The sequence below is a fragment of the Euprymna scolopes genome, chromosome 14 (genome assembly GCF_053919585.1).
Source record: "Euprymna scolopes isolate OS-2025 chromosome 14, ASM5391958v1, whole genome shotgun sequence".
Taxonomy (NCBI): Eukaryota; Metazoa; Mollusca; class Cephalopoda; order Sepiida; family Sepiolidae; genus Euprymna; species Euprymna scolopes.
Window position 1 is genome coordinate 21,015,904 of NC_136495.1, and position 20,555 is coordinate 21,036,458.

The following is a 20,555-nucleotide window of genomic DNA, read 5'->3' on the forward strand; positions in this document are numbered from 1 at the left end:
TATATATATATATATATAGAGAGAGAGAGAGAGAGAGAGATACATAATATTGTAAACACACAAAATTGAAACACATCAATCATCAACTGCTGAAAATAGTTTACGATAAAAACCTGGAAAAAAATTGAATAACATGAGAGAAATTAAATTCACAAGCATTATATCCAGTCAAATATGTTAAATTTTTTTTTGCAGCGTGAACTCATTTTCTTTCCATAAAAAGTGCTTAGTATTCCCAAAGAGTCACCTATCTGATACTGATCAGGCTTAACTTCGGTGATCTAATGAAAACCTGTGCCAACATGATTATACAATATGAAGAAGTGTTACAAATGACGTACCTGTGATCGAAAAAATATCTGGTTCTAGATTTGATAACCCACGCAATGAGATGCCATTCTGTCTCTTAAAAAACAATATTCCTGGTTAAAAAAGTGAGCCACTTGAAATCTTTTTTTTTTTTTTTTTTTTACATAGGTATCACCACTTATCAAGGCCAAGAGGCCACTCAAGGATAAGGGTTAAAGAGTGTACAGTAGACATTGGACAAATCACACAGGAATTATGTCCACTTTAGCTAATAGACCTCCCCCAAATCCGTCCACTGATTAGCACTGCTGTTTTAGAGGAGAAAACTCCCACTGACCAAGACAAAAAACCATTTTGCAATAAATAATTTAGGACGTTACTTTTTTTCTATTTTAATTAAGTACATTTCCATCTAAAAATGATAAATAAAAACTATTGTTTTTCAAATTTATATATTTTATTGTAAATAAAATCATTTGTTATTAAAGTTAAAAATAAAGTTATTTTTTTAAATAGGTAAGCATTTATCATTGGCTAATCAGAAAAAACTTGTTCGTTGTTGGCTATTCGAAATATCAACAACTTTTTATAGGCTAATTGAATTTTTTATTTTAATTAAGTACATTTAATTAACACAAGTTCATTTATTTTTTTGTAGTTTGACATTGATTTATTGTTACAGTTTAATTATTTTTGTTTTTTGTGTACGTTAATTAACAAGTTTAAATATTTTATTACTTAAGATTTAATTATTTTATTACTTAACATGGTTTCATTTTTAGTTTGTTAATTAACTTGTTTACTTTTTCAATTCATTAACTGATTACATTGTTTAGGTATAGTATTTGTGTATTAATATTTCCATTTGTATTCATTTTTGTTATTATCATTCAAAAATTCATGTATTCGTTTTTTTTTAAAGTTTGTTGATTATGTGTTTCACTTAAGTAAACTGTTTCGGCAATTTCTGGTACAAACAGTTTAGCGTCTCAAATTATTGCAAAATATAATTTTTTGCCTTAGTCAATGGGAGTTATTTCCCTTAGATAATCCGCCTCTAAAACAACAGTGCCCTTGATTAAACAGCCGATTATTCTCAAGTGGACTTACTATGTAGCATCATCTGACAGTGATATTTTTCGAAAGTGGTCAACTAGCGAATACGCATCATTCTGACTATCTGTTGTTGAATACTTTCATGACTGCTGATTATGACAGCTCACTGACACGGCTTCATAAATATCTAATTTCCTTCCATTTAAATGGAAGGAAACGGTGGCTTGGAGGAAAGGCATTAAAAATATACATATGATAGTAATTAAATATTTATCTACAGACAAATTTGTTCTACTATTTGCAGGCTCATGATTATAGATTCAAACAACTAGCCTACCTACAAATGGGGTTAAATTTACAAACCTAGGTTTCATACACTAACATTGTTAACCCCTTAGATAGCAGATAAGGTGTATGATCAAAATGTGTAAATACAGTTTTACTACCAACTCATACTGAAAATTGAATCTGAAGGGTTCAACCAAGACAAGAGAACTATAATGTTATTGCCAGGTCGATATATATCGAAATATATATTTGAATAAAACAGGTATGAAGAAAATTTGGATGTTCCTATCAGTCTTTAAAACAGATAGACCTTTGGATCCTAAACTGACGGACCGTTTGTGTTTGTTTCAAAAGAGATTTTTTATTTTGCTTGGCTTAGAATTTTAAACAGATGATCTGTTGTTTTGCGTTTGGTTGGAAAGAACTATCGTTCTAATTTAAAGCCTGTCGTTTGATACAAAATCCAAGTATCATTTTATATCTTACAGTTTTGTTCTTTGTTTAAAAAAAAAAATCAAGGTTGTAATTTTATCTGGAAGAAAAGCCCATTTGTTCAAGCAGTGACCAAGACCATATGATAGACACTTGAGAATTCAGACAAAGACAAGGAGCAGATGATCACAGCTTGTGCAGTCAAATGCAATTCACATATCTATTGCTATATTAAAAGCTGAGTTAATCAACATTTGTTTCCTTAAGGCTTCTTTTCCTATATATTTGAAATACATGTTAAAATATTCCCCAGTTTAGGAAATGAGTTGTGATTGAAAAATTTCTCTCCACTCTAAATTGATACAGTATCATCCATATTTTTGTGATTCTTTTTTCTTTCAAAGCTAACAAAAATATCAGTTTGGAATAAGTTTATTATGAGGCTCATTTTAAAAGCAAAGCCTCCTTTTTTTTTCTTTCTTAACTTTAAAAGTTGAGAAGCTACGAAGATGGAAGTGGTACCAGTACGTGCTACAGAATTTATTTTTCTACATAGTCAGCACCATTCTCAATGCACTTTTGCTAGGAATTCAATGACTCATCTATATTTCTGATGTACATCCATGATAGAAGTTTTTTTTTTTTTAAGTCTCACACTGTCAATATCTGCGACAGAGAGATGAAACTTTTAGGTCATGTACGCATGCTTAGTCATCATAAAAATGTAATTTACAATCTCTTTTGGTCCATTTGAGCAGAATAAAAAAAATAGGAGGCATTACTTTTGGAATGCCCCTTGTATAAACAAAAGGCATCATATTCTATAGTAGCTCTGTTTCTATTTACAACGAGCAGCAATGATGGTTCCTTCTACGACTAGAAGCAGCCTCTGATCCTGTCCTCAGATTCATCATAATAATTTACAATAGCAGTTCTCTTCATGTTGTTTGTTTTGTATTTAGTTAGAACTACTGTTCTCATTGCAAGTCTGTCGTTTGGTAGAGAAACAAAGTATCAGTTTAAACCTCTCAAAAATATTGTTACTTGTTTTTAAAACTCAGAGCTATAATTTTATTTGAAAGAAAAATCTGCTTCAAATAAAGTTTTGTGTGTCTTTGTTTACATTCTTTGTCAGCTGATTGTTCTGCTTCGCGATGAATACCCTGGAAAAGTTCCTTCTGATTAATGTTTACAAATCCAAAATAGAACAGAGGCTTGGTTCTCATGAGTTTTGGTGAATAACAGATAAGGTCCTGGACGGATGCGCGTCTTCTGTCCAAACCATCTTCAGTGGGCCTGAGGTGATTTCGTCAACATCTAACAAAGCAAAACTCTTTGCCAAGAACTTTGCAGCAAACTCAACCCTATGCAATCAGAGCCACCTACCTCCCAAGAGCAAGGATGGTTTGAACGACATCCACATATCTGTTAGTGATGTTACCAGACTCATCGAAAACCTTGATGCCAGAAAAGCAACTTGTCCTGACAATGTTTCAGTTATAGTACTCAAAAAACTGCAACCAGAACTAGCACCCATTCTTGCAAAGCTGTTCAATCGATGTCCAAAGGAGAAATGCTTCCTAACACCTTAAAAAATCTCATTAGTTTGCCCAGTATTTAAAGATTCTGGAAAATCAGTCTTCTGCATTTCAGTACAAACCAATTAGTCTTTTGTGTGTCATGAGTAAATTGCTTGAATCCGTGTAAAATACAGAAATTAACAACATCAAAAACAACTCAGCGACAAGCAATATGCTTTGTCCAGCGAGATCTACAGTTGATGTACAGACTGCAATTTAACATAGAATAAGTGAATCTATTGACGGAGGTTACCTCTCCAGAACAATAGGTCTTGACATATTATGGACATTTGATAGGGTCTAGCATAAATGTTTACTTCACAAGATTTCAAGTTATGGAATATCGGTAAATCTTTTTTCTCTGATAGGTTTTTACATGTAATCGATTAGCAGAAGTCCAAAACTCAAAGTACCAACACTGGTGTGCCTCAGGTCCATCCTGCACCCAACTCTCTTCCTTATCTTCATCAATGATCTCCTGGATCATATTCTATGTTCATTCTTCAACATATATACAGAGGACACTACCATCTATGGCAACATTTCAGACGCCAACACGACTAAGATTTTTCTGAGTCTCTTTCTTCAGACCTTGAACACGTGGTGCAATGGGGTAAAAGGTGGTAGGTTAATTGCAACACATCCAAAACCAAGCTTCTAGCTTTTCATCATAAACACTTTAATCCCCACTTGGCTTCGATTAATATAAATGGCTCTAATCTTAAAGAAGTTTCTGCTTTGACAAGGTCTGACCTTCACTCCTGACCTGACATGGAGAACTTACATCAAATCTGTTGCCATTTTACCCTTCTAAAAGTATTTCACTCTCGATGCAATCCTTTACCTGTATAAGAGCTAGATATGTCCTAAAATGTAGTACTGTTGCCACAGCACCCTATCCTGCCTTGACAGGGTTTAAAGGCCAGTTTTGAAACCTAGGTGATACCCTGCAACCTCTTTTCCACAGAAGAAACGTTGCAAGCTTGTTTCTGCTCTATTGCTATTTTCATGGCACGGCAAGTTTTTGAACTTTTTTTTCTTTTTTAATTACATTTTCACCCCAAACAAGGCACATTGCCACTTTAACATAGGGGGCTACTATCAGGGACATAAGCATCAGGGCTACTGTAGGGAGTTCGGCAGCAAGATGTCAGTTCACGTTACACTTGAACTTCTGCATGTCAGTACAGTTGCAATCTGCCATTCATTACTACTTGATTGAATGACAGACTGACTTATCTCCCATTCCTTTACAAGATTTCTGCTCTTATCAATGGCAAATTGGGAAAATATGATAAATCTGATTTTTATCAATTAAAATCCTACTTGATAATTTTCTCCAATTTTTGGTATAGATACCTATTTTTCCTAAATATGTCAAAGAGAATTTATTTGTAACTGCAGTTTTCACCTGTGTAACTATCTGTATAGAGGCTTAAAATCCTTACCTGAAGAGGAATGAGGGAAACTTGTGGCAGCTTCAGAAATGTCCAAGGCAGCAAGTTGAGTCAGATTATACTCTCTAGAGAATAAAATGAGGAAGAAAAACAAAGAATCAATAATCATAATGTTATGGAATGCATGCAAAGAGGAGAATGTTAGGGGACTGGAGGCCTTGTACCAGACTAGTGCATGTGAATAAAAAAGAAGCAAACAAAAATAGCATTTGTATTATTCGGACTAATGTTCTTATCTTGAACGTTATTCTCCCAACATTGCAGCCAATGTAACCTCTTCTTCAGATGTATCTTGTTGAACTTGGGACTCTTTTTGTCGAACTCTGGAATCTGTCCAGAATTTCAAATCTTTTATTTAATCCATAGGAATAGCATGCTCTCGTTCCATCAGCCATGATCAGATTAAAGTCTTAAGTAATTCACAATTGTATTCTTAGTAAATAAAAGATTCCGTTCAAAATTGCGTACAAATTCCAGAGTTTGATAAAACAGACCTGAAGGTCGGAGACTACACCGCCAAAAACATTGTGAGAATAACACTTAAGAGGAGAACAATAGTCCAAATAATATAAATCATCAATCTTCAGCTCAAAATTTAGAAACACAAACAGAGAGCAGCTCAACTTTTGAGTTATTTAATTTGTTTGTTATATTGGCTGGGATTTTTCCTTTCTATATTATCTTGTTGATTTGAATAATGCTTTCTATTAGCAACTGAATATTTTGTTAATAGCTGTTGCTTTCCAGAAAAGTCAGCAATTCTACCAAGTATTCGCACATTCGTGTGTGTGTGTGTGGAGGGGTGCAGGAAACAGAAGTTAACCGACAACATCCTTGATTGGACAAGGAAATAGCGATGTTACTTAAGCACTCATCTACAACAACAGAACGAAGTGGAGCCAGCTGCTCCACCATTCGTCCACCATGCAGCATTCCTACAATCCCAACGGGTTGCAGTAACAGTAAATATTAATAAATTCATTTTTTTCAATCTGTTAATTAAAATGGTTCAATTGATTAATTGTAATAGAAATTGTCTCATTGTTCAAGCATTTTTGTATTTATTCATAGAAAAAATATTTTTATTATACAAATGTGGTTTATTCCAAATATTAATTTTTGACATTTACAACTGATAGTTGCCAAATATGCAAACTAACCTACACTCCTCCATTCCCTCTAACCACTTTAACATGCCTGGATATCTCCCACTCTGCCATAAGGACTCTGACAGACATATGCACGGACTTGGAGTTTACATTCGTAATACCCTCTCCCTGACTAGAGAAACACACCTAGAAACAGATGATCAAGCCTTTATGTGCTTTAGACTAAACATGCAACACAATATTAGCTACTATTATTTTCTCTACCGCTCTCCCTCGACTCAGGACTGCTCCATAATAAACAAAGTATCTGACAGCATAGACACGGCACTGTCCCTCGACACTAGCGCACAAATACATGTATTTGGTGACTTTAATGTCCACCACAAAAACTGGCTTGGATTCTCTACTCACACAGATGCAGCGGGCAGCACAACCCATAGCTTCGCTATATCTCACTCCCTATCACAAATTGTTACGTTTCCAACCCGTTTCCCTGACCAGGAAGAACAACACGCATCACTTCTAGATCTGTTTTTGACCACAGTTCCCGATGACTGCATAACGAAGGCCCACAGCCCACTCGGGAACGCTGATCATGCAGTGATAATGGTTGAAATCGCCCTAAACTCTAGACCCAAAACTGAAGAGCCACTGCTCAAAACAACGAGATATTATAATAAGGCTGACTGGGAAGCCATCAGGGAACTAATTAGAGATGCTCCATGGAAAAATATTTTCTCTCTCCCTGCTGAACAATGTGCAAACGAGACCACTGACTGGTTCAAAACTGCAATCGAAGCGCATGTTCCCATGCGGAAATTTTATAGTAAGCCCCACTCTCCCCAATGGTTTACGTCGACTTGTGCAACTGCCATTGCTCAAAAGCAGCATGCATACCGTAGGTTTAACCGACATCAGTCCAGTTCAAACAGACTGAAGTATATAGAAGCTAGAAATAACGTTAAGAAAGAAATAGCGACAGCTAAGAGAGAATTTATGGAAACCACTAAAAAGCGCATCGAAGCACAAAAACTAGGAACTCGAGACTTCTGGAAAATCTACAACAGTGTAGTAAATAATGGGCAATCAACAATTCCCCCACTAACCAACAATCACGAGGTTGTCTCCTCAGCAACCGACAAGGCTAACATGCTTGCCAGTCGGTTTGCCTCCAACTCTACACTGGACCCTTTAAACCACCCCCTACCTGACTTTCCTATGCGGACAGACGCCACACTAGACGATCTGAAAACCACCCCTGCTCAGGTGCATGCTATCATAAAAAACCTTGACACCTCAAAAGCATGTGGACCCGATCTTATCCCAGCTGTGCTATTAAAAAAGTGCTCAGCCGAAGTAGCTCCAGTTCTCTCCAAACTCTACAACAAATGCCTTAATGAAGCTTGCTTTCCGGGCTGTTGGAAAACTGCTTCTGTTGTACCAGTATTCAAGAATTCTGGCGAAAGGACAGACCCATCAAATTATCGCCCCATTAGCCTCCTCCCACTTTTTGCCAAAATATTTGAGACCATAATTAACCATGCTCTAGTCCATCATCTTACAGATGCTAAACTACTGACTGACAAACAATATGGATTTAGACAAGCCCGTTCCACAGCAGACATCCTAACTGTGATATCTGAACGTATATACCATTCACTGGACAAAGCGGGGGAGGGCAGAGCGGTAGCTCTAGATATATCTAAGGCTTTTGACAGGGTATGGCATGAGGGTCTCCTCAGTAAAATCAGATCATACGGTATCACTGGTAGAATACTTAACATAATTAAATCCTTCTTAGATAAGAGAAAAATCCAGGTTGTCCTCGATGGTCGTACATCTAAACAATATGATATAAATGCGGGGGTGCCCCAGGGTTCTATCCTTGGACCTCTATTGTTCCTGATATTCATAAATGACCTCCCCGACAACATTGCCTCTGAGATGGGTATATATGCTGATGACACTACACTCTATGGCAGGCACGACAGGAAGACGAATGAACACATTTCTAAAGAAATGGCAGAAACACTAGAGGAAGACCTCCAATCTGTAGTGGAATGGGGACAAAAGTGGTTGGTCGCGTTCAATGCTGCCAAGACTAAACTAGTTTCATTCAATAATTACAAGAAACCCTCTCTACCACCCATAGCAATGGCCAACGACTCTTTATCTGAGAGTCCATCTTTCAAACTCCTTCGCCTAACGTTCACAGGAAACATGAGTTGGAACAATTACATTGAAGGCATTGCCAGGGCCGCTGCAAGAAAGGTGGGCTCTCTCTACCATGCTAGAAAACTACTAACACCTGAAAGTATCCTGTACCTCTATAAGGCAACCATTCGCCCATGCCCATGTATGGAGTATTGCTGCCACATCTGGGCTGGTGCATCTGCTACTAGTCTCTCGCTCCTTGACAAGGTTCAAAAGAGAGTCGCAAACCTGATAGGCCCTGAACTGGCATCTAAGCTTCAGCCTCTGTCCCATCGACGAAATGTTGCATCCCTCTGCCTTTTCTACAAGTATTTTAGTGGTGAATGTTCTGACGAACTGCAATCACTTGTGCCCCCACGACGTGAGCACCCTCGACAAACCCGACAGGCTGCTAAATCCCACCCCCACACTGTAGAGATCCCTAGATGTAAAAGATCCTTTTACTCCAATAGTTTCTTCCCCAGAACCGCTAGACTCTGGAATTCCATTCCAGGTCCCTGCTTCCCAACAGTACTGACGTGCAGAAGTTCAAGTGTAACGTGAACCGACACCTTGCTGCCCAAATCCCTACATAGTACCCCAGTAGTTGTTGCCCCTGATAGTAGCCCCCTACACCAAAGTGGCAATTTGCCTTGTTTGGGGTGAAAATGTAATAAAAAAAAAAAAAAAAATTGAAGAAAATCAAGTTATCAATTTAAAGTTTGCCGCCTCTAAAAAAAAAACTGTACAAATGATATAATTTCCACTCGGCAAAGTGTGAATCGGAGTTGGGCTAACCTTGTTCACTTGTCCAAGATGTTGACTAATTTTCTCTAGAAAATTGATGAGTTGGTATTACCCCGTCAGACAGCCCAGGTTATTGTGTTTGAGGATATTAGAGAGTGTAGGCTCAGACATTAGAAACAATGGCCAACCACTGTTTAAGAGACATCACCATGACACAAGTACTCCAAGGGACAGGATAGTACATGATATAACATATGTATATAGGGCCAAATCACTGTTTCTATGTTTCTATCATAATTTGGCATCCCCTTGTCAAAATTGAATGGTTAAGGGCTTATTGGAAGTTATATTTAATGCTTTTACTGAGGAGAGGGTGTTAAAAAAAAAAAGAAAAAAAAAAAGGGATTCAGGTGTCATCAGCCAGAAGTGAAACCGAATACAAAATTTTGTAAGAAAAAAAAAAAAAAAAAAAAAAATGGCGCGCAAACTTGCATAACTGAAGTTAGTAACCTAACACTCTTATTGATGTGCCCAAGATTATGCAGATGCTATAATGGCACAAGTTTAGTTATTTAAAATGAAAAAAAATGTATCAACGATTCACGAATGCGTGGTTTGCAAATCGCATTGAAAGCAAGGTTTTTTTATTTGACCCCCACCTTTTCAAAGAAGAAAATATTTCTACTAATGGGGAATTTTTTTCCCCAATTTTTCAACATTTTTTTTGTCAGAGAAATTGCTCTTTCTAACGATGCTACATTCGTGTGTGTATGATGCACATGAGAAAATTTGTTAGCGGACATACAAATGTTTGCCCTTTCTATAATAGACTACCATGGATACCTGGCGTTGCCCGGGCCAATATGAAGTTCGGTTTGGACACACCTGCTTTACTAAGGATATTGAGCACTTTCATCAATACCTCTACAACAATTTCAAAAATAAAAGAACGGATAAAAACACGAAAATGTAATCAACCAAAAAACTCCCCACCAGATATTTTGGTAGAAGGATACGAAGAGAAGAAGCTACTCTCTGGATATTGAGCACTTTTTATTGCCCGTGTGCTGGAAAAAATATCCCTCCCCCAAATAAATGAATAAAAACAACTTTTCTTTGAATAGCAGGAAGTGCTTGTGTGACTTGAAAAAAAATAAATAAATAAAAGAGCCGTGGCAGCTGGGCTCGAACATGAAATGCGAAAGAGGGGAAGAAGGCAAAAAGTTACGGGCAAACATATTTGCCCATATGGCCACAAATGCTTAGGGCAGCATCACACTGCAAAATAAGCTTTTTAAACATTGTTTTAGTTAATTACATGTGTATGACTTACGAAAACAGCAATGTAAAAAAGACCCCCCCCCCCCCTCCAAAAACTGGTTCAGTTGACCACCACAGAATTAATCGTTTTTTTCTAATTTTCACATATTATGCATCCAGGGCATTGTTCTTTCAGATGGTACCAGATTTAATCCGGTCCCATGCAGATGACAAAAGTTTTTAGCAGACATACAAATAAACACACACACAGGTCCCCTTTATATAATAGAATAGATTAACATGGCCCAAAGCCAAAGAATAATAAGTCAAAATATGTTAAGAAAATATTTGATAAGAAAATATTACTTACAGTGTATTGGCTGGATTTGGCATCGCAATGGTAGACATGATCCATTTTAGGACTAAGTAACATCGGTAATTCAGCATTACCTGCGGAATGAGCCTCGTCTGCAAGAGCCAACAGTTACCCCCACTGTAACGAGCCTGCTCCCCAAATTGGACAGCAACCAGCAAGAGGAGGAGCAGGTCCCGAGAGGCATTGAAGCGGGTGGTTACAAAATGTTCCATGTTGGCAATTATCACAGACGTGCCGCAACTTCCAGCAAACAGATGGGCCCAGTCAAACTGAGCCATCATTCCTGCAACCAAGAAGAATTAAATAAATCAACAATTTAAACATATATACACATATACTAGAAATAATATCTGTCTCAAGGCAGATATTCTTTCCCAAACACCACTTTTATGTATCCTTAAGAAGATTTAAATCAAGTTATAATACTACTAAACCATATCTCTAGAATCCTTATTCTAACCATTACATAATTTTGATTCTAGAAAATGCCTAAAATTTAAGATAAAAAGATAAAAAATTGAAATTCAAAGAATCTGGCTTAGGATTGAATGATTGTGGATCAAATTCAATGCAAATCTGAAATATTTTGAATTTTCAAATGGGAGTGTTTGCTTATATTATTTCCTTTAAAAACCTAAAATACTCCAAAGAAACTGAAATTGAACCCTTTATCGCCAGAATGCAATAAATAAATTTTTTAATCATGAAACCCACACGTGACTAAAGTTAGTGTGCAACTGACACACAAATATAAACAAACCACTCATTCACTTGTTGAACCATGCATAGACCTGTACTTTGAAAATCAATTAGGCTGACAAGCCATAAGAGTAAGAAATCTTTTTGAAAGGCAATGTGAAAGTACAATTTGACGATAAAGAGTTAAGGAAAATTTATTAATTGATGTCTAATACTTATTGTTAAAATTTCATATCAGCTTTCTGAATTTTTATAAAGACTGTCTGCTCTCCCTACCCTTTTTTCATAAAACCAAATATAGCTCACACTTGGACTTCTTACACTTAACATCTAAGTTCCAAAATTCATAATGATTGATTGATCAACTAAGTGAACTCTGTACATGAAAAGAAAAAAAAAAAAACTTTTTAAAAACATAAGACTAGACAAAGTTCCCCTGCTTTCAGAACAACCAAGTATGCTGTGTGGGCTATGGGCAAAAGTATGTTCAGCAAATTATGTTATCTGACATGAGATCTTAGGATTATGTGACACGTCTTGGCTTTCTGGAACCATTTATTTTTTTGTCACATGATTTTTTTTTTTATGTGTAGAAAGAAAGATAAAATGAGTAATGAGGAAGGGAGATAAAATATACAAGAGAGGGGGGAGGGAACACTAGAGATGGAGGAGGAGGAGGAGGAGGAGGACAATATATAGAGAGAAAGGGGAAGGAAAATACAGAGAGGTGGAAAAAAATGAAACGAGAGAAAAAATGAAACAGGGGAAGTGGGGATGAAAAATAGAGAAAATTTAATGATGTCTTACCTGTCGATTCATTCAAACATATATTATCAAGACGTAATGTGCTGAGGTTTAAATGTGTAGCAATGACATCAACAGCTTTGACCAAATTGTGAATGTTTTCAAGGTGCATGTTGAGGTCATCCATCAGGAGGTCATCAAGAGCTAGACTGAAAAAAAAAACAAAACAAAAAAAAACACCTTAAATTTGCAATTTTATTTGCATGATTCACATTCTAGTTGTTTAGCAATTTTAAAGCGAAGTGTATATTTATGATAGGCCTTCTCATGTAAACAAAACCATGAATTATTTGAACATGAAAACAAGTGAAAAGATAATGGAATGGCCACCACCGTCTTTCTTGATATAGGAGAAAATGGGAAGAAAGAGAATAAGCCCACTCTCTACTAACCCTGTAGAATTATTGCTATTAGCAGCTAGGCAGGCAGGCAGGTTGAGTTTAGAAAAAAGTTGAGAAACTTTTTCCCTTTTCTTTTTAATTATTTTTTTGGACGTAAGCTGTCACTTGTAAAAAGGTGTTCATTGATTTTATTCATCAGTATAATACATAGATATTAGAATTTAACAATATTTATTTATTTTGAAGTACTTCTTTAATACAGTTATTTTCTCCAGCAGACTACAGATTGACAACACAGTGAGAGTGGTCAGCAGTAGATCACTGCAGGTTTGAAATTGTCCTGGATCGAACGACACAATGTGAGCAGGTCAAGACTGAGGGTAAGGACCAGAGGTTGTAGGACTTCCTGAACAGATAAGACAATTGTCACAACTGGTCTGACCAATTGGAAGAACTTTAAAATATCCAAGACAGGATATACTAGACTTGAATGCGCCCTGCTGGTGTGTGTGACAGAGGACATTGTCATGTTTGGTATCTGTAACTCAAGATACAATAGACTTTGTGACTACCTGGGACAGCCCTTGCAGGAGTGACTCCAGGCAACATCATAATTGGCGTCCGTGACCAAAGATTCATTAATACTTGGTCCTGTGACGCAGGACTGTGAAATATCTTCACCCTCCTACCAGAGTAGGCAAAGGAGCAGCGGCATACTACATTAAATGTTTTTTCATGTAAAAGGTAGAGGAATGGCTGCAGTTAAGTCAATCTGAATCCGATTGAAAAATTTCTGGCCAATCACAGATGGAATTTATATAAAGGTGGCAAACAATTAGCCAATGCAACAAACCTATGAGGAGAAACCATGTAAACGACCAGGTTAGAAATTAAACACTTTTTCTTTCCTTTTTTTTTTATTTATTTTTACAAGGGGTGGGGCCATCACTTATCAAAGCCTAAAGACCATTTAAGGACAAGGATTAATAAGCAATTTGTTTTCAAGCCAAATTAAAGTTTACGTGATCTAATTAATAACTTCAAACATTGTAACAAGCATCAAGAAATGCTTGGATGTTCGAGCACATCGCTTTAACTAGCATTTGAGGCAGCACCAAGTCTACTGTGACATAATTTTGTAACAAATAAAAAAAAATCTTTGCATTCATTCACAAGCTTGTTTCTTTCAATAAATATTCAATATGAAAAAAAAAAAAAATGTTAGAGAAAATGCGTGTATGCGTGTCTCCAGGAAAAAATGCAAAATAAACAGATAACCATTATTTTTCATTGAAAAATGAAAAAGGTCCAAGTTTTAAAAGTTTGAGTGTTTGTCCATGCCCCTCCACGAAGAAACAATAAAAAAAAGTCTACATGATGCATGTACACGTGACAAAAAATATCAGATACCAAAAAAATGACGTAAATTGATCAAGTAATGTTATTTTCATAAATAAAATGATTTTTAAGCAAATTTTTCGTAAAACAAAAAATCATTATAAAGCAAATTTAAGATTTTCCAATGTTTTCTCCTTCTTTGTTAAAAACGGCTTTCTAAAATCTTGCAAAAGTTTTAATTATGTGGAATTATCTCCCTTGTTCTGAAAAAATAAAAATTCAATTGAAAATGGTTTTCTTTATAAAATAATACTACTTGATCAATTTACGTGATTTTTGGTGTATGATATTTTTTTTTCTGTTACAGGTACGTAAATTATAAAGAAGTTTTTTTTTTTTTTTTCAGAAGGGGAGAGAAGAGTTATGAATTTGCACCAAAGTTTCCTACCAAGAATCAACCAAGCTTCCAGCTGCCTCTTTAAGATCTTGAGAAATGGTAGCTTTGTGTTCCAGTTGGCTGCCAAGGTCCTCACTAATATGATCTGCTATTAAACGAAGGCACTGACAAACAGCAAGCAAATCACTGACATCATGTCCCTCTGCAAAAAAAAAAAAACAAAACATGAGACATGACACCATTGAAAAGATATAAGCCTGTGTTTTTTTGCTTAAAGCAAATTTACTCCAAGTAATTTTGTTTTACATAAATCTTTAAACAAAACAGTTATAATAAAACCTATTTGTTTTTTGGCTCAACTCCTAGATTTTAAGAGTATTTAATGATCATGAGGTAAGGAATTTGGGTGCTTGTCTATAAAATGATTCGTCCCCGACTTGGAATGTGGGTCCCTAGTGTTTGCCGGAGTTGACAGGATGTTCTGTGATTCTATTGAGCATCTACAACATCATGCCATCTATAATACAAATCTCACCTGTCTGTTTAAATGTATGTATGAATGTCTCGCAATTAATACATACATTTATGACAGAGATGACAGATTTTCACAAGATCTGTATCATTTTAAAGCTCAACCCTTCGGATGACAAAGGATTGGTCAAAAACATTAATTCCTTCACTCTCAACTAGATACTTTTCTACAGGGCGGGGTTGCTTTTTTCGCCAATATTTTCAAAAGTCATCGCCTCTTTTCGATTGTCTAGCCTTAATTTAAACCTATATCGGTTTGGCAATGGGTGAAACAACTGATGCATCACATTTTTTTTCAGTTTCTTTTCCTCCTTCATGGTACGGGTTCGAGCCTGCCCATTCTTTTGTGCTAGCAATCTTCCTTTTTTTTCCTTTTTTTTTTTGCTCAACCAACACTCTTACACACCCCTCCACTTTCTTTTCCGCCTTTGCGTCACAGGTTAAAGGCTGCCTGTCTACTACAACTCTTTTCTTTTTTTTTTTTTGCTCAACACACATTTCCAAACACCCAAGCAACGTCAGCTATCCAGACTAGTCAGTTATATACTACATATTCCCTGCTGCAACCCTGTTTCCTCCTCTAGAGTGTATGATCTGCTTGGATTAGATGTGATGTCAACTTGACAAAATATGACAGTTGCATCTGTTGTCTACAAATTATTTCATGGTTCTTGCCCCACCGCAATGCTTAAATATCATCATGTGCTGTGGCTAAACAGACCAAACATGTGACAATATATTTTCACATTAGACTCACTGCATAATCATATCAGTGTTTGCTCAGAGATGTATTGGTGATCTCTTTTTGTATTGTGTTCTGCAGTCCTGAACGAGCTACCTCAGAAATATGTGAATGAACATATATCACTACTATCACATTTTTAGAGTTCTGTATTGTCTAACTATTGTGATGTTCCTACGTTTTATGCATTCCCTCTGTCTACTGCTAATTGTTTTTATGACAATGGCTAAAAAGAAAGAAAGAAAAAATGTAAAAGTGAAATATGACAGTTCCAAATAAATGAAGAGGAAAACTCTTTGATATACTTACATATCAAGCAAAAGTAGGTATCTACATAAAAAATTAGGAAAAATTATTGAATAGAATTTTAGTTAAAAATATAAATCAGTTTTATATTTTTCTGATTCACTAATAAGGACGCAAATACACATAAAACAGCAGAGATAATCAATGGTTTCACTCCCAACCTTCTTCAAGTGCATCTTTTCAAACTTGGGATATGGAATTTTCAAATTCGAAAGATATACCTGAAAAAGTTTGAGTTATATCAAGCAAAATATTATGAAAATGATGAATGAAGATGAGAATAAAAAGCCCAAAGAATCTAAATTATCAACCGTAAATTATCTACAATATTCCCAAAATATTAATGTTTCATATTATTGGCTTTTTGGTGTGTTGTATTACTGATGTGCTTAAAAGAATGGCGATGCATTAATATATGAAAATATATAACATTTTTATTAGTCTGTACATTCCACGCTTTTCTCGAAAACTACAGGGCTGAACTGGCTGAAATTTTGTGTGGATCTTTGTTATGATAAAGTGCAGCAAATTAAGTAATATGGTATCTGTTCGATACACATGGATTAATATAGATTAATCACCACAATACCACATTTACTCTAGAAGTTTGGCATAAAGCACTCATTCTAAGTCTATAACTTTTGCTAGTTTTTAATGGGCTAAAAAGTCTTGTAATGATTTTTCTTTATTGTCAGTGAAAAAGTGTAGGTTAGTGACGGAGGAAGATGAACACACAGGAATTAGAGGAGCGATTCTTCTCGGACACAAATCATCAATTTTGGGTTGTTATTATATAGCAATGTATGACCACCTGCATCATAGCCCCCATATTTAGCAATAGGTGTTTCCACATAGCTTGCGTATTTGACAAGTGGCTTCGTAAGAATCTATTTTCATGTCTACATATGATACTATGACCCTGCCACCCTCTTTCAAAAAATGTGTTAGGAAGTGGAGAAAAAAAAGAAAAGAAAAAAAAAAAGAAAAGAAAAGGAAAAAAAAGAAAAGAAAAAAAAAAGAAAACTTATAATAAAAAAAGGGAATAATTTGATCAGTAGAACCCAAAGGTTATATGGAGTGAGATGAGCAGAAAGACACTGGGGAAGAAGTTGTTCACTAAGGCACACAAAAGAAAGCTGAAATAGGATTGTTAATCAATGTGTGGTAGATGAGACAAAGGACTGAACATGGAGGTCAATATATTTAGAGTTAGTTCATGGCAGGGACAACTTGAGTTTGCAGCAGTCGAGGACCAGTTACAACTTGGAGCAGTCAACAGCAGGTTGTGGCTTGTATCAGATTGGGGGAAGTTTTAGAAACCCAGATGAACTAACGTTAAAGATGTCACCGTTAGTGGTTAGAGGGTAATTTTTTGTGAACCTGACTGAAATGCATAGAATGTTTTTTCTCTTGTGTGTATTCTTCATACTTGTGAGCCACTGTGCTTGCTCTCTTGGTAGTCACTAATATGAGAGACAACGACACAATCAGAACAGAAAATGAAAGGGAAGAAGACTATAGTGCACAGTGTTGGGGTTGACAAGTATTGTCGAGGATTGCATATACATTTGAATAAGTCATGATTTATTAGATAGATTTTTTGTTTCTGGGTTTAATATTATTAGTCTGTTCAAACCTTTATATCATTATCATAAAATTAAGGTCTGATTCTGATCCCATCTGGTTCCCAATTTGTAAGGTTACTCTCTATCTTTATTCTGTGGAATTTTTTAATTGGAAATTAATGACTATAGAAAATGCTTTTTTTTTTAAATCTTATTTTTAACAATTCGTAATCTATGAAGTACCACAATCTATACTAAATTTGGTTAAAATCCATTCAATATTCTAAATCTATAACAGACAGAAACATTTTATTTTTATTAATTAAAATGAACAAAGAAAATGAAGTCAAATGGATTTGTTGGTGCTTGTGCATTATAACTGGATATCTAAATAATGCATTTTAAGTAAAAACATTTTTACATACTTATATGTCATGTTGAGATTAATAAAAATTAAAACAATTACGAAAAATGATGGAGTAGAAGAATAAATTTAAAAAAATATATATATATTTATCAAATAATGCAATTTTAGTGGTTTAATTTATTTAATTTATTCTGCATGACAAACTCACTGATCTCCCTTGTTTTCATTTAAATTTCTCCATTTCAAATTAAAAAATTGCAGTTCTAAGGATTGAATATTCGTAATATTTGTATTTTTCGGACTACTATTCTCATCTTTAGTGTTATTTGCACATTTCAATCGATGTAACCTCTGATTTTCTTCAAGTATATCTTGTCAAACTCGGGTATCTTTCTGTTGCATTGAACTCTTTATTTAAATAATCTTTATTTAAGTCTGTTGCCAAGGTCGCTGGAAAGATGGTGGGATCCTTCTACCGCTCCAGAAGATATCTCACTACTGATGCAATTCTCTATCTATATAAAAGCCAAGTATGTCCAAGGATGGAATACTGTTGCCATATCTGGGCAGGAGCTGCTAAAAACAGCCTATCCTGCCTTGACAGAGTACAAAATAGACTTCGTGGCTTAGTGGGGGATGCCCTTTTCTCTACCCTGCAACCTCTCTTCCACAGAAGAGACATTGCGAGCCTATCCTTGTTTTATCGTTATTTCCATGGTAGGTGCTCGTCTGAACTCCAATCTCTGGTCCCCCCTCGCCAATCTTTCACGAAAAACACCCGTCTAGCTGAATCCACTGTCAAAAATTTCCCCCACTCTATATCTGTGCCTAAATCAAAACGTGGATTCCATGAACAAAGCTTCTTTCTTAGAACTGCATGCCTGTGGAACTTTGTTCTGTCTGCCTGCTTCCCACCGGACTACAACTTGGATGTGTCTCAAGTTCAATGTTAACAAATTCTTAATGAACCGCCCCCTTAAGTAAACACTTCATCAAATCTCCACACTAACGTAATGTACTTGCAATAACCCTTATCCCTGAGTGGCTTCCGGGCCTTGATAAGTGGTGATCACTGTGTAAAAAAAAAAAAAATAAAAAAAAATAATTAACTGAATTTTACTGAGTACTTTATCCACTGCGCCATGAGTCTATTGTGATGCAGTGGATAGAATACTTTGGTAAAATTTAGTTGTAAAAGTTATATTCCTGGATATTGAAGGCGCAAGAAACTAAAAAATACAATTGCGGATTACTTAGGACTTCTACCGAGTTAGGAGGGAAAACATGCTAATCCGTGGATTAAATAAAAGGTTCCACTTGAAATTCCCAAGTTCAATGAAGGTTGGATGATACATCGATCGAAACGTTTTGCAAATAACCTTCGAGATGAATACAGTAGTTCGAAGAATACAAATAATACGAGAAAATAGCAGATTTTTTGTCAAAAAAAAAAAAAAAAAAAAAATTCTCACAGATCTACTTGATCGATTTTTCATAATTTTTGTAATTTTTACTCGTTTCGACACATGTTAGTATGTAATAGTACGTTTAGTTAAATTATCTAAAAATATTTTTTTAGAAATCTAATTATAATGTACAAGCAGCGATTTGTTTTTAAATAATTAAAATAATCTCTGCTGAGCTCAATCTTGCAACATTTTTTACTATGTTAGAACATCCAGATAATTCTTGATTTTATTAAAAAATTTGGCATTTCTGATAAGAGTTGAGGTCTAGACCAGTCTTTGTGTACTTCCAACAGTCCTTTTGGGAGACGTCAGAATATTTCAATCTTAACCGGGAGGCGTTTTTACAATTCTATCATCTGGCCAATCCTTTGCTATGACTGCAAGACATTGCCAAAAAGTGGTTAATTGTTAGAAGTTAAAAATTTTTCACCTTGGATTACATTTCGTGTGCATTTTTTTTCAGCTGTTGTCATAATTCCTCACCAGATTTTACAAACGTCGTCCATCATGGAAACTGTAAAAGCCTTGATTTGCATAATTATAAAAACAAAATGGTTGTCTTACCAGCAGCATATCCAACGTTTTCAAGGAGGCTGGTGGCTGAAGCAGGACTGCCATTGGTCAAATATAACTCTTCAATGAGGTCACATGGGCAGAAGTAAGTCAAGTGGCTCTGGTGAAGGAAACAAAAAGCACAAGATATTTGAGAATTGTATTAAAAAAAATAACTTACATATACAAATAGAATGGATGCTTGTATAGAAAAGCGACCCTTCCCTGTAAAAAAGTGCCCAGTTGAGGGTGAAGGAATTAATGTTTTGGGCCAATTTTTCGATATTTGTCGTCTGAAGGGTTGAGCTTCAAAATGATACCGATCTCATGAAAATCCATTGCCTCTGTCAAAAGTTTTTGCAAGACATACAAACATACATTCATAAATTTAAACAGATTTTTGCCCTTTATATTATAGACTAACAAGAGTGCCCGGCATTGCCCGGGTGTTTGTCGGTGTGTGTGTGTGTGTGTGTGTGTATAGGGAAAAAAAAAGTTTTGGTAGGTAGGTAGGCTCGACCAATACCTTAAGGCGAAGGCGGAAAAGAGAGGGTGACATGTTACTGTGATGCTAGGAGGGCAGATAAGTGAGAATGGTTGAAATTAAACGGTTAAAAAAGCAGGTGCTTAAACGAAC

At 35.6% G+C, this 20,555-nt stretch overlaps 1 protein-coding gene across 1 annotated transcript in view; it reads right to left on the minus strand.

Moving 5' to 3' along the window:
- LOC145292894 (nuclear pore complex protein Nup160-like) overlaps window positions 1-20,555 on the minus strand; it is a 122,418-nt gene that overhangs the window by 40,457 nt on the left and 61,406 nt on the right. Inside the window, exons 15-19 of the mRNA XM_080139030.1 lie at window positions 19,931-20,039; window positions 14,438-14,588; window positions 12,314-12,459; window positions 10,802-11,090; window positions 5,114-5,187 (exon numbers count right to left, since the gene is read on the minus strand). Coding sequence (XP_079995156.1) covers window positions 5,114-5,187; window positions 10,802-11,090; window positions 12,314-12,459; window positions 14,438-14,588; window positions 19,931-20,039 — 769 coding nt within the window. The remainder of the gene's footprint in view (window positions 1-5,113; window positions 5,188-10,801; window positions 11,091-12,313; window positions 12,460-14,437; window positions 14,589-19,930; window positions 20,040-20,555) is intronic.